The sequence below is a fragment of the Lissotriton vulgaris genome, chromosome 8 (assembly GCF_964263255.1).
Source record: "Lissotriton vulgaris chromosome 8, aLisVul1.2, whole genome shotgun sequence".
In the NCBI taxonomy this organism is placed as follows: Eukaryota; Metazoa; Chordata; class Amphibia; order Caudata; family Salamandridae; genus Lissotriton; species Lissotriton vulgaris.
Window position 1 is genome coordinate 1,280,248,563 of NC_141696.1, and position 15,737 is coordinate 1,280,264,299.

General features: G+C 46.3%; 1 protein-coding gene across 1 annotated transcript in view; it reads left to right on the forward strand.

Annotated features, from left to right (window-relative positions):
- The window catches only part of LOC147698613 (cytochrome P450 2J6-like), a 686,733-nt gene that overhangs the window by 635,880 nt on the left and 35,116 nt on the right, over nucleotides 1-15,737 (forward strand). Inside the window, exon 8 of the mRNA XM_086935205.1 lies at nucleotides 8,323-8,464. Coding sequence (XP_086791331.1) covers nucleotides 8,323-8,464 — 142 coding nt within the window. The remainder of the gene's footprint in view (nucleotides 1-8,322; nucleotides 8,465-15,737) is intronic.

The following is a 15,737-nucleotide window of genomic DNA, read 5'->3' on the forward strand; positions in this document are numbered from 1 at the left end:
AAAAGTTTGGTGAGAAAGACAAAAGCAATCCAGCACAGATTCGAACAACTGATAGCGGGGCTGGCATTAATGAGGAATTTCCTAGCAGCGATTCCATTTCGTTCACAAAGGGTTCTAGTGCTAATGGAGACACAAGTCAAGCATCCATAACCATTCTGGATATGGAAGAAGAATTGAATTTTTTAGTGGAGGAGAGACTGCGCACTTTGAGATCAAGGCAAAACAACAAACAAAAAACACAAGTAAAAACAGGCGAAGAAAAGAAAGAAGAAAAAAATGCAACCAAAGAGCCAAACAACAAAAAGAAAAATACGTGGCAACGGAGGAAATAGATTTGGATAAATCTATTGTCAATCTTTCCAAAATTCAGTTAACAACAGCGGAAAAACAGTTACTGTCACTAGGCCTGAATTATTGCCCTGGTCAACCTTTTAATTATGCCTCCACAAGAATTGATATCTTTCGTTTTGTCAGAAAGTTAAAATTAAAAAATACTTTGTTCTAAAGAAAGACAAAGATAAAACCATCATTGAGCAAACAGGAACATCAACGGAGCAAGATCCTTTTGTTGCAGCAGCAGACATACCTGCACTTTTAACATTACATGATTTTTACATGCAGCGTCCGGCATATATAGGGGAGGTGGGAGGGAGGAGAAGCTGGGAGGCGGGAGCAGCGAGTGGGCAGTGGACGGGCCGCAGGGGGCACAGCGGAGGGGAAACAGTGGTACAGAAAGCAAAATGGAGCACAAGGGGGGAAACGAGTGGCACAGAGCAGAAATCGAGGCACGAAGAGGGGGAAACAGTGGTACAGAAGGCAAAATGAGGCACAAGGGGGGGAACGAGTGGCACAAAGCAGAAAACGAGGCACAAAGAGGGGGAAACAGCGGTGCAGAAGGCAAAATGGGGCACAAGGGGGGGAAACAAGTGGCACAGAGCAGAAAATGAGGCACAAGAGGGGGAGACAGTGGCACAGAAGCAAAAAGGACGGAGGACACTTACCAGCGGCAGTGGCAGTGGCTGCAGGAGCACACAGTCAGAGCTGCGTGGAGGGGAAGCTACCTACCAGGCGGGTCAGGGGTCGCTCACCTCACCGCGCAGCGTCCGGCATATATGGGGAGGTGGGAGGGAGGAGCAGCTGGGAGGCGGGAACAGCGATTGGGCAGTGGGTAGTCAGGGGGGGCAGGGCTGGAGGGGGCACAGTGGAGGGGGAAACAAGTGCAACAGAAGACAAGAGGGGCACAAGAAAATGTGTGGAACAGAGGACAGAAGAGCACAAAAAATGAGGTAAAAACGAGTGGCACAGAGGGCAGATGGGCACAAAAAACGAGTGGAACAGTGGGCAGAAAGGCACAAAAAAAGAGGGGAAAATGGGTGGAACAGAGGGCAGAAAGGCACAAAAAAACGAAGGAAAAACGGATGGAACAGAGGGCAGAAAGGCACAAAAACGAGGGAAAAACGGGTGGAACAGAGGGCAGAAAGGCACAAAAAACGAGGGAAAAGCGAGTGGAACAGAGAGCAGAAAGGCACAAAAAACGAAGGAAAAACGGATGGAACAGAGGGCAGAAAACGAGGCACAATAGGGGGAGACAGTGGCACAGAGCAGAAAACGAAGCACAAGAGTGAGAGACAGTGGCACAGAAGCAAAAGGGACGGAGGACACTTACCAGTGGCAGCGGCAGCAGGAGCACACAGTCGGAGCTGCGTGGAGAGGGAGCGACCTACCAGGAGGGTCAGGGGCCTTCTAAAATTAGGCCTTCCAGCTCCGAGCCTTTGTAGAATTACACCTTACTACTCTGAGCCTTTGTAGAATTACACTTTATAGCTCTGACCCTTTGTAGAATTACACCTTGCTGCTCAAACTCTCGCAAATTGCAAATGCTTGTTAATACAGTTGCATTAAGGAAATAGTGTGTGAGAAAAAAAGTGCTGCTGTTAGAGGTGTGGTTTAGGTACATTAACATTCAGTAAGAGTGACATCGAAAAATTAACACAGCACTACTATTTCCTTATACTAAATACGTTTTCCAGTCAGGACCGCACAATACCCTAGCAATAGATATATAAGCCCACTTAATCTTTTTTCAAGCTATATGAAAGCCTTCGCCATTGGAGGTGATGGGCCTCTGATCCACTACGACTTGCTTTGACCCGTCTGAATACAGGCCCGATCTCATTATTGTATAACTTTTGTGCTCTAGTTCTGTTTTTTTTACTGTGGAGTGCTTTTCAAATGGATATCTACAGGGCTGGTACTTCTTGGAAGCTGGTGGTTTGCTCAATACTTGAAGGGCGCTAATGCTTGAAAGTCCATTACCCTTCTCGGAAGGGTGTTTTTTTTGGGGGGCGGAATTTTTAACAAAACAACTTCAGCCTCTGTGTACAAAAAGTCCTTGCCTTTTTTGGGCAATTGGTATATTTGTTCGCCCTCACCGCAGGTTTATGTGATCAATTTATTTTTGTGCCCTGTAGTCTGAAGTGTGGAGAACGCCCAAAAGTGTAGTTGCCCTAAATCTCAAAAAATTTAGAGGGTATACCATACAAACTACATTACCTCGCAAGTTTTCAAACAGTTTGCTACCGCACACTTCAGTTGGGCCTGTTTTTTCGTTCTTTTTTTTTTAACTTTATTGTGCAAAACAGAGAAAATCACACGTATGGGCCTACAACCCAGAGGCCGGCCGCTAGTGGTCGTCATGTAAATAGGTAGTCAGTAAAACAGCAGCTGACCCCGGGTAGGTCCAGCAGAAGTACAGGATACACATTCGGCATCACAGGATGTATGCAGGATACACAATTTTATGTTTTTAAAAGGAACAAAGAAAAACGAGAGAACAAACAACTCAAGGCGAGAAGCATGGTAAATGGAGTCAAGCTCGGACACTGGGGACCTACCATAACGGATAGGGAATCAGGAGGACGTTGGAGAACCAATGGGGGGGAAGGCAGTGGGGAATTCAGGACATTCAAACAAGGAATATGATAATCAAGGAACCTCAGATGTCAGGGGGACAGAGAAGCGTCTGGGATATCCACGAAGGGGGGAGTGCAGATGTCTCCTCGGTACGCGTTACATTTGCCCCAAATTTTACTCCACGCCCTGTGCTTGCACCCTAGCAAAATACACAGTCATCTCCCAGAACATGCACCAGTCCATGATCTCCATCTAATTCGACATGGTGGGAGGCCACAGGGAACCACAGAGCTGTGCAATGTCCCTTTTGGCAATCATGTTCCCAAGAGCCGCCCACCGAGTCTGGGCAACGTTGTAATCATTCGGCTCCCACAAATTCAACAAACATCTTCGAGCCTCAGGCAACAGAGCGACCCCAGTGACGCACTCCATCACAGCGTGCACACGGCGCCAATACGTAGCGACCTCATGGCACTCCCAGAGGATGGGAAGGAAGGTGGCACTCATTCCACAGCCTCGCCTACACAACCCATCCGACGAAAAACCCATGGCAACCAAACGAGGACCAGTTACATACACGCAGTGAAGAATTTTAAGCTGGACAAGGCGGAGACGAGCCGGAATGGCAACCTCTTTAGGGGAGGATAGAGCAGACTGCCAGTCTTCGTCGTCCAATTCCAACCCGTCTCCAGCCCAGGGCTCCCTGAGGTGCACGAGGAGATCTGCCCGATTGTTGATCAACTTTTTATAGATCAAGGAAATCGTACGATCGGGCAGATGACCGTCGAGTATACGATCTTCAAGTGGGGAAGATTCAGGGACCACAGTACCGGCCGTGAAGACCGACAGTGAAGCATGACGCACCTGTGCATATCTGAAGAACTCCCGCTCACTCAATTCATATTCACTCCGAAGCTCCGCAAATGTTTTCACCGCACCCTTCACCCAAAGATCACCCACTCTGCTAAGTCCAATTGTGTCCCAGTTCTCAAAACCTTTCTTAGTCCAGAGGTACCCCAAGCGTTCCGAAGCAAACAAAGGGGTCGCCTGCGTCAATCGATCATTCCATCCCATAGCCACATTTGCATCCTTCCACACACGCACTGCAATTTTAGTGGGTCCCGTAAGATTCCTCCCCGCCGTCCGAGAGTAGAGTGCTCTGTTAAAGTCGCCACCGGGCAACAAGTATTTATCCATAGCGTACGCTGGATTTGGCCCGGGAGCGTATGTGGCATGGTTAATGGCGGACAACTGGGAGGCCCAATAGTACCTCCTGATGTCAGGGAGTGCAATACCCCCATCGTACCAGGGGAGGGTCAGTTTCAAGAGAGCAATGCGCGCTCAGCCGTCCCAAACAAGTCTCCTCTGGAGTCCCTCAACCTCCCGAAAGTAGCGCGCAGGAATGATATCAAAGGAGTTCTGGAGTGCGTAGAGAAATCGGGGTAGGGACATCATTTTGAACAGCGCCGCTCGACCAAGTGAGAACAGCGGCAATCTACGCCAACGACCCACGTCGAGCTTCAAGCGCCGCAAAGGAGGAAGGAGATTATGCTCGTAACGGGCAGCCAAGTCCAACGATATGTGAACCCCTAAATATTTAAAGTCAGAGTGGGAAACTTGAATGGGAAACCTGGTCGGTAGAGGAGGAAGACCACCAGAGATAACATATACGCAGGACTTAGACCAGTTGATAATCAACCCGGAATTCTTGCCAAATGAAGCTAAGACGTCAAATAGGACGTTGAGGGACTTACGGGGGGAGGTAAGGTACAGAAGAATGTCGTCTGCGTACAACGACACCCAGTCTTCAAAGTCAGGGGTCCAACGAATGCCCTTCATCGAGGGTTCCCATCGGAGCCAGGAAGCGAGCGGTTCCAGGGCGAGGGCAAAGAGAAGGGGGGACAGCAGACACCCCTGTCTACTACCCCTCCCAAGAGCGAAGGACTGGGAGACTCTACCGTTGACGACCACCCGAGCCAGTGGGTCCGCATACAGTAGCCTCACCCAACTAATGAATCCCGCACCGAAACCAAACTTTTCAAGAGTGGCCCAAAGATACGGCCACTCTATCGTATCAAAGGCCATTGTGGCGTCTAATGAAGCCAAAATGGCCGGTTAAGACAGAAGCTCCGCCCTTGCGAGAACGCCATGAAGGCGGCGCAGATTTAGAGCAGTGTTCCGGTGCGGGATGAAGCCAGATTGATCCGGATGGATCAGGTCACAAATAACAGTGAGGAGGCGGTTGGAGAGAACCTTCGCGAGAATTTTAGGTTCTGCGTTTAGCATGGAGATAGGCCTGTATGAGGCACAGCGGTCACGAGGTTTACCCTCTTTGGGAATTACCACTATAGTGGCCAGGCGCTGATCAATGGGGAGGTAGCCACGGTCACGCGATTCCGTGAACATGTCACGGAGGTATGGTGCGATCTTGTCTGGGCAAAGTTTATATAATTCGATGGGCAGGCCATTTGGCCCCACGGCTTTGCCGGAACGGAGGGAACGAATGGCAGTCGCTATCTCATCGACCGACAACGATGCCTCCATACACTCCCGATCTTCTTCGGACGGGCAGAGCAGCGTAATGTACCTCAACAAAAAACGAGAGTCATCCTCGTCCCTGTCGGACACCGGGGAGTAGACCACACGAAAATAGTCAGCAAAACATTCCACAATCTCACCAGGGTCAGTCACCTCCACACCATCAGGATTCTGAATCGTAGGGACCACGCGATTTGCTCTCTCCTTCTTATCAAGCCAGGCAATCAGCTTACCCGCCTTGTCACCAACATCATACACTCTACCTTATTGTTCTCGGTACATCGATTTGGCAGCCTCCGTCACAAGGGATTTATAATCAAACTGTTTCAAGCTAAGGGCGTGGAGTTAATCACGGGTGACACCCATGTCCAGGTCGTCTTCTAAGCCCAATATTTCAGCCTCCAGACTCTCGACCTCCCCTTCCCTCGCTTTCTTGGTCTCTGCTATTAAAGATAGGGCGTGCCCGCGGATAATAGCCTTAAAGGCTTCCCATAGGGACACCGAGGACGAGACAGACCCCTCATTCTCCAGGAAATAGTGATCAAGGGACTTTGTGAGGCTGGCGCGAGTCTTGGGGTTGCGCAGGTGCCAGGGGTTGATAGGGGCAACCCGTCCCGCAGTATGTAGACCCACGTCAAAAAGAAGCAAAACAGGAGAGTGGTCTGAGATACCCCGGGCCAAGTGGCTGATTTCCACGATGTATGAGGACTGGACAGCGGGCATAAGGAGGTAGTCTAGCCTGGAGAGACTCCCATGGGCACCAGAGTGAAAGGTATAGTGACGTAGCGTCAGATGCATTAGCCTCCAGGCATCCACCAGACCAAAGGTGTCCAGGAACCCACCCAACCATGATTGAGACGCGGAAAGGTCCCTGGGGGGGTGACGATCCATGTCGCCGGAAAGTACCGAATTGAATGTTTTTTCGTTCTTGAAGGAAAGAAAGGCTGTCAGTCATGCAGGTTTTTAGGATTGACTTGGCAGTGCTGTTCTCCTATACCTTAAGTGATCATCAGAGCTTTAAGAACCATTAATGTGAAAAGGGGTCTATATTCTGCCCACTTTTCGATTGCCTTGAATTCAGTGTTTGATTGGTTACAAGCCTGTACTCTGCAAGGATGTGGGATGTCCTCCCTGTGCTACAATGGAAGTGTAATGATAAAATATACATTTCCCCTTCAGCGTCTCAGGAAAAACCACCTGCTCCCAGATCCCTCATCTGCAGAGAATAGCAGAGACGGCCACACGAGAATGTTGCTGTAGTCGAGTGGTACAGGAAAAGAAGTTGTTGGTAGCGTGTTTGTGGAGTGCTGCAGGAGACAGCAGCGACTTCTCTAGAAGGCTTGACAGCTTTTCAACCTGTCAGAGACCATTTCAAGTAGCTCCCCGGGCGTCCAAGGAGGCTAGGACGACACACTGTCCCAGTAAATGTTATCAGGCAGCTGCAAAAGTGGTCAAATCTTGTGCTGGACCAGAGACCGATACAGCCTCTGGGGTAGGAGGAAAGGAAAGAGACATCTTAGAATGCACAGAGACAACTTAGACACAGGGGCAGACTTCATAAGTGGCTATGACACCAGCTTACTGTGGTTTTTTGTCACTATGCTTTGAAAGTAAGCATAATTGATATTTCTCAAAGAGCCTCCTGGTAAAAAGTTTCTGTCAAGGCAACTCCGTACTCACCTGTCTCCATCTACTCTTTGTCACTTTTACAGAACTGCCCTGGATGCAAAATGAATAGTACGGGAAACAACACATACAACGCAACTTTTACAACGTACTACCTTTACGACGAAACTTTTACAACGCAACATCCATTACAACGCATCCCATTACAACGCAACCATTACAACGCATGTCACTACAACGCATACCACTACAACGCATGTCATTACAACGCAGTCATTACAACGCATACCATTACAACGCATACCTACACTATCCAACACTTACCCTACTGTTGCACCCCCTGGAGTTAGAATAGTAATTTTTACCCCTACACTATCCAATACTTACCCTACTGTTGCACCCCCTGGAGTTAGAATAGTAATTTTTACCCCTACACTAGCCAACACTTACCCTACTGTTGCACCCCCTGGAGTTAGAATAGTAATTTTTACCCCTACACTATCCAATACTTACCATACATGCAATGAAATGGTATGCGTTGTAATGGTATGCGTTGTAAATGTGGTATGCGTTGTAGTGGAGTGCGTTGTAAAGGTAGTTTCAAAGAATTCGTTGTAATGGCATGCGTTGTAATGGAATGCGTTGTAATGGATGTTGCGGTGTAAAAAATGCGTTGTGAAGGTATGCGTAGTAAAAGTATGCGTTGTAACAACATACATCCGAATAGTACAGCAGGAGTCTCGATTTCACTTTACCTCAGCGTTTGAAAGCCAGTTGCTGTGAAGCATAGAACGTATCCTTTTTTAATTGTACACTAATGCATAGACCAGAAAAGAAGCCAGCAATTTGGCTTGTTTGTTCCTTTCCATTGCAATTTCACCCACGATAGCTTACAAGTTTACAGATAAAGCGCGTGTTGCAATTGTTTCAAAAGAAAGCAAAGAGAAATACAAGCATTGCAAGAAAATGTGCTACTGCCAATAGAACTGGAGGAAAAGTAAGTTGCCCGCCCAGGCACCAAGGAAAAGCCAGAAAAGAGAGTGGGGGCGGGATGCAAACCCTTTGCAGGCCATACCTATAAAACAAGCACAATCCCCCTTAAAAGAAAACCCCAACCAAGCAAATATCCTACTAGAAATCTGAAAAGCCCAAATTACGGTGGACTGACTGGTTAAGTTTTGCAGCCTTTCATCCAGTTCGTCCAACCCGATCAACTCATTTGAATATTGTTGTTTTCTCTTCAAGGGAACCATTCTAATCCCCAACCTCTTCTCTGTCCTTCACGACCACAATATTTGGAAGATTCCCGAAGAGTTAAACCCAAATCGCTTTCTGGACCAGGAAGGAAATTTTGTGAAGAGAGAGAAATTCATGCCCTTCTCTGCAGGTAACACGTTGTCTGTCTGACGTCAGAATCTACCTTCTAGTCAATAGTAAAGTCTTACTGCTTAACCATGGAAGTAAAACACTCAGCTTTCAAAAATGAATATGATTTGTAACTTCTGTCTTGTGACTGGCCAGTTGATAAACTATTTACTAAAATGGCACTCTTTCACTTTTTCATAGTTTAGTGTTGATATTTTACTAGACAATCATCAGCGTTCTCTTCAATATAAGATGAATGTACAGCCACATGGCACCATGCTGCGACTGGTAGCTATGTGAAGTAAGGCACACACTGAGGAAGTTCTGTGTTTGACCCTCATGGTCACAGGTTTTAGCCTTTCATCCTTCTGAGGTTGATAATATGTGTACCACTGATTTGGGTCTCAATAAACACTCATTCTCTAATAGTACAGAGTTGGGTTAAAGAATGTTGACATTTTGGGGCACATTAGGATGTCCGTCCGCCATCCAGTCGTAAAAAGGGACCGCCCGCCATAGGGGCGGGGGTCCCGTGGGTGCAATTAGGATGCGCCCGCCACAGTGCCAGGAAGGCATGTCGTGCACTTCCATTCACAACATGGCAGGCACCGCGCGGTGCCTGCCATGTTGTGCACGGAACTGAGGGGGGTACCATACCCCACACCCCCCTCAGTCCCTGGAGGCCCGCAACAGGCCCCCACAAGCAATTCCCACATGCCTTTCTGTGGCAGCAATGCTGCCACGGAAAGGCATGCTTCCGCACTCATAGTAATATGGCTGGCGGTGTCTAACAGACACCGCCATCATTTAAACTGCTTTTCCGCCCGGTAGGCAATCGGGCGGATTGCCTACCGGCATGAAACCGGCGGACGGTCTCCCTGTCTGCCGGGGTCTCCCCCGCCATGCTAATGTGGCGGGGGAAATTGGTAGCGGGCGGTGGATTTTGGCGGGCGGATCGCCACAGCCATACGGGCAGTGGCGATACGCCTGTTATCCTAATGTGCCCCTAAGGCCCTAAGAACTGGGGACCATCGTCATCATCATCATCTTCTTTATTCGATCAAATTAGAAAATGACCATAAAAGTACATATATATTCATTGATAAAAGTTATGATTACAAAAACATTGTTTTTAAAAATTCCAAATGTTTCCTCACAATCCTAAAATAGGATGAGAATAGATAAAAGTAAAAAGTATAATAGATAAAACAATTCATATAGCAAGTCTAGGTGCGTTTCTAATTGCTAATCGTGCTCAATGAGCTATATGTCATCTCCTTCCTCTTCCTCATGCAGGCTTATAAGAATGTTGCCATTGAATAGCAAACCAAGGGGTCTGGCAGTGTTTTTAAAAAGAATAGTGCTACCCGACACTGCCTAAATTCCATTTTTTTTTAAATCGATTACAAAAAGGCTTTCCTTTCGCTCTCGTAGAGCCTACCAAATAAAACCATGTGCATTTCAGTTTGAGGTAATAAGTTGTCACACGGGCACAAAGTTAGTTTGGAATGGGTATATGTTTCCTCAGGATAACCAAGAATAAGGGGAATCAAATTAGTACGGAATCTTAGCAAAATGAATCTGTGTTGCGCGCTATTTATGTTAACTAAATATGAGAAATCTCCCTCCCTTGCTGGCGGGTTAAAGCAATAAAGCTGTGCTGTGTGTTTTTTTATAATGGTCCCTAAGCTTGTATTCAGCCATCAACATAAACATGTTGGTGACTTTCTGCTTCGACACTTTTTTAGAAAGCCAGGGGATCATAGAAAAGTTTGTGGAGCCCTATCACTTTTAAAACTGGCTCCACATAGGATAGCCACTTAGACCTTTTCCAGTTGTCCATCGCTATACAACTCCTTATTACCGTTTGGGTCAAAGGTAGTGTGTCTCTCTTCTAGATAGAATGCCACTGGAGGAGTGGAGCTAACCGTATTTGATCCGATATGTAGAGAAGGGACAATTCCGTATGTAAAATCCCGTTCGTAAAAAAGGAGGGGAGGCCTATTACAGATTTAAAAAATTTATTCTCAATGATTTGTAGTGATGCGGGTGAAACTGTACCGCAGACCCGCTCCATAGGTCACTGCTGCTTTTAGTCTTGCCTGGTATATGTTTTTTATTGGGAGTAGGGGTTTAGCACCCAATTTCTTTGCAAAGGATTTTAAGGCAATAATACCCCTCTCCATCACCAACCTCCTTCCTTCTATCAGTTTTGCCCATGACAGATCTTTGTCAAACAAGATGCACATATAGGGGAAGGAATCTACAACCTTGATTTTTCCTGTATCCGCTCTAAAATGTGGGGCTTTGTCTCTTTTAGTACCCCCAGCTATAATTATGAATGACTTAGATTGATTTAATTTTAGGTGTAAAGAGTCCATAAAAGAGACATACGTTGTTATGAGCCTTTGTAGCCCAATCCTCGTTCTTGCAATTAAAACAGCATCATCTGCATAGGACAATATTGGTAGCATCTGATTTTCGAAGGGGGAACATCCCTAGTGGCCACTGTGAGCGTCTTCTCAACTCCATTTGTATATAAGGAGAAGAGAAATGGGGCCAATACGCAACCCTGTCTTACACCTCTGGCAATTTTCAAAGGTTGTGTTCAATCTCAAGTTTTAGTATATCGCACTGAAGCCGTTGCATTTGCGTACAATTGCCTAATGGAAATTAAAATAGCCGGTTCAACCCCCATCTTCTCCATTATGTCCCATAGTTTATCATGGGCCATGCAGTCAAAGGCCGCACTTAGGTCAATGAATGCCATGTATAATTTTCCTGCTTTCATAGTGGTATATTTTTCGATGGTCAATGCCTAATTCAAGCATTGATCCACAGTACCCCTTCCCTGCTGGAAGCCATACTGGGCCTGGATCAGGATCTTATTTTCTCTAGCCCAGCTCTCTAACCTAGAGAGAAAGAGGCGCCCCATGAGCTTTGGTGTTGTATCCGCAGGGATATTGGTTTGTAGTTTTTTGGGACGGCCCTATCCCCTTTTGTTATAGATGGGCACAATAACTTCCGAAGACCACGAGGGGGGAGGGCCTATCAAGGCAATACTATTTAGGACATTCGTTAAAAGAGGGATCCACAAGTCGGGGTTGGTTTGGAAAAAGTCAATAGGAACCCCATCCGGTCCTGGGGCCTTTCCTGAGCTACATGAGTTCAGCGCTACCTGTACTTCATTTAGTGTAAAAGATACAGGTAAATAAGATGTTACCTGCGTAATCAGATGGTGGTTATTAATATCAGAATTTTGGGGGAAAATATTCTCATAATGAGTAATCCATGACTCCTTGTCAACATTTACATCTGTTGTGGGGTCATTGATAGTTTTAAAGTATGGTGCATTGACTAATTTCCAGAATTCACGGCTATTACCAGAGGAGCCTGCCTTTTCCAGGTCAGCGCATAATTCCTCCCTAATTTCTTTTTCTCTTGTTTTCCTTACGAATTTATATGAGGCCCGGAGCGTTCTTATATGATCATTATTCCTGGGCTTGGCTTTTAAAGCGAAAAACAAATCCTTTCCTGCTCTTGTACATGGGGAGTCAAACCAACCCCTGCCACTTCCACTATTTATGATTTTCGTTCTTGTTAAGGCTGATTTTATTTTTGGTAGAATGTTACAAAAGGCTGAAACCACTAACCCTGGCTCAGCTACCGGATCTAGGCACAATTGAATCTCATCTTGTGTATTTGATATAAGTTCAGGGACCAGCTTCATTACTTCGATGTAGGCCCATTTCAGCTGTATCCCATTTTTCCTAGACTCAATTGCCTTTCTACATTTTTACGAGATTGTCCCCCAAATGTTGGTAGCTTCAGCTCCAATAGGACCATAGCATGGTCACTATATATCGTGAAAGAGTGACGTATCCTTTCGACCCTCTCAACTAGGGGGGCAGTCCTGAGTATGTAGTTTATCATGGACTCTACCCTGTTTCGTAGAAAGGAACTCAGCAAGCTTTCTGCTTTAAGATCTGGATCAGTGTTTATTTCTAAGTTTAATGAACCCATTAACATATTTAATCCATTACCATATTCACTATGTGTGAAATGGTATATGGGATTTCCCCTCACATCATCCATCCCACACACTGAGGAGTCTTTATAGTTGCATGCGTGAATGTTAAAATCGCCTAGCCATATAATGTCAATATTAGATATCTTATTTTTACAAACGATCTCTGTGATCGCTTTCTCGACTTCCCCCACAACCGTATGGATCTTTGAGCCAAATCTGTTATTGTAAAGATTTAGCAGAATCCATGCCCCTTCCTGATGTGTCTCCAGTATCAAAATATGAAAATTTTGGTTAGAAAATGGTGTCGTCTTTACTCTTATTGGTACATCATCACTGATTAGAGTCAGGATTCCTCCATTTGCCCTCCCTGAGGTAGATGGGCATGCCTGAGTTCTAAAGGATTGATGACCATTCATAAATACTGGTTCAGAGGCCCATATTTTCTGGAAACATACTATTTCTTGATCCTGCCATAGCTTTAACCAGTCAGTATCAATCAACTTATGTGCAATGCCAGCCACGTTCCATGAAGCTATATTCAAAACGTTTCTATTTCTCACCTGTTGTGTATTGGGTAGTTGTAAGATCGCAGTGCTATCCTTTGTGGGGGAGTGTCGCCTTTCAGTACGTGGGTGTGAGCTTGTATGTGCTGGGTGTAGTCAATCACAAGCTTCGAGGCCCGTCAAAGGAGCATATCTATTGTTGGACCTCCAATCCGCAGTCTCATTGTTCCCCCAGGTGCCCCCCCGAATGTACTGCTCTTGGCTATAAGTGACCCACCGGTCTCGGGAAAATGAAAGGTTTATAAAAAAAAGCCCAGTGGTAGGGCGATGATACACAGGTTCTTAGTATGGTCATTTCCCAAGTGATCCAGGAGAAAACCAACAACAGATTCATTTAACCTCATCATTGCTACAGCACATTCCCGTGCTGTGCTGCAATTTTAAAAATCCCTTGTTATGTGACAAGGTCAACTCGTCATAGGCACAGTGCAGGTAACACCCATGACGAGTTGACCTTGTCACAAGCATCGAAGGGGTTAAAAATGTAAAACCACACAATCTCCTGATAATTCTTTCCTGGCTGAGCCCACCCAGGGTACTCTTCTTGCCATGATTAATTGGCTTGCGATGTTCCTGGGGACCATATTTATGAGCAAATCACACAGTGCAGCACTGTAAGTGACCTTGCTATGCTGCACTGCGTGAAAGGGAGAGGGCAGGAATGCACCTTATTTAAGTCACTACAGCGCATTCCAGTCCTTTTTCTTGCGCAGGCACCATGGGTACCTGCGTTGCTGTAGGATGGTTTTTGTTCAGGAAGAGACACCTTCCTGCTCAAAAACAATCCTGGGAGGCATATTCCTCTTTCTATGTGTTCTGCAGAAAGACGAAGAAATTAGAAGAAATTGAGAAATTTCTCCTCGTTATGACTCTCCTAGGAAGGTGTAAGATTTTGGCGCATACCTAGGGTTTACAAGTTGTGGTAAATCTGGGGATGCGTCAAAATCCATGGAAGTTGTGTGGGATAACCCATGCAATGCCCATAGAATGCCTTCCCGGGGCAGAGTAACCCAACACAGCAATTTGCGCTGCCTTGCGTTACTGATTTTTCGGAGCCACTCAGAGTCATGCAAAGTGGCTTTGCGTGGCTTCAAAAATCTAGCTTAAGGTTTGTGTTGCTCTGGCACCACGTTGTGTGGTGCAAGAGCGAGGCAAACAGGGTCATAAATATGGCCCTAACTTAAGCTCCTCTACGTAAAGATGTCTTTTAGGCCCCCAGACAGCCTGCACAGTCAATTTCTAGGATTGCAGGAAAGCAGTTAGGAGGTTAAAAATGCCCTGCCTTTTTATCCCAGTCAACCTTTGAAGGAGTCTTTTATCTCTATGAACAATGTGCCCATGTGGGAAGCATGCAACTCCAGTGACTGCATTTGCCAGAAGTGACAATGTCTAATATGAATGTGAGTGACCAGGTGAAGGTGGTTACAAATACGAAGGATAAACTGCTTTGCTGCTCTTGTTGGCTATCTCTAATTCGGTTTCCACACAATCGGACTGTGGTGAGGAGAGGCAGCCTGTCTGACAAAAAAGAGCCTGCAAAGAGGCCAGCATCTGCTCCCTGAGCATCGCATGGTTTCCAGGGCAGTAAGCCACACAATGCTTTTCCCATATGTTCTGCCCAGCTGCTTGGTAGTATTTCCTACTGGTGGTCATCAGTAGGTAGTTATAGTAAGGATTTAGTTTCTATAGAAAGAGCTTTTTTACATTTGCCAATAACATTGGTGTTCTTTGACGAATCCTTGCGAAATCTTCAACACTAGTATGAGTTAACTCCAGCTGCTGTCTTGAAAGGTCCGTGGTGATCCATCAAGCAGGGGCCAAGAAACAGGGGGGTTCCAAAATTGGTTTTCCCATGTTAATTTGCATTGAGATTTTGGACATGACACAGCCCAACTGCTGAACAGAATTATCCCAAATTTGGCAGAAAGGTAGCTGTTGGTCCAGAAAGCAACTTTTTTGTAAATTGCTGTAAATCCATTCAGTAGTTTTTGAAATATTAAGGAAAATCCAAATTTGTATATATAGGGACTCGGAGGCTCCATGGCACGTCCTGATCTCGTACTGAGATGTGATTGGCTGCCAACACTTCAAACCAGTAAGAGTTGGCAGCCATCTTGGGACACGGCTTGAGCTAAGTCCAGAACAAAGTTGAAAAAAAGAAAAGAGGGCAGGGTAGAAATATCCTGACTCCCTAGGCCTCTTGGGAAGGGAGGTCCCTAAGGGTAAGAAAAAGCATTTTTTTTAAAAAACAAAATCAGTGGGAGTTGAGCTGGATCTGTGGCTCTTGCTGACATTTTTTTTTTAAACGCAGAACCGTGGGCTTCAGCACTTCTGTAATTTTAGCCCCTGGGTGGGCCAGGTCCTGTGGGCATGCACAATATATGTAGGAGGGATGTGCAGGGCCCCCTCCTAGGGCTGATAAAGCCCCACTGACACCTCTATGGGGCACTGTGTTTTTATTTTCTCTGGGTTGCCCGCTTGGCAACCCAGCACCCTGAGAACCACCAACTCCTCAGGGCAAATCTGCAATTAATGTCGGTTGGCGTGAATACCCAATCACAGCCCTGGTACCACCTCCTCCTTGGGGCTAACTATAACATTAATGTGGGGGGCCTCGCAGCCCCCTGACAGCCCTGGGGACCACCACATTCCCAAAGCTAATACGAGCAATAGAGAGGGGTAGCACAGCCATCCTCCTGGAG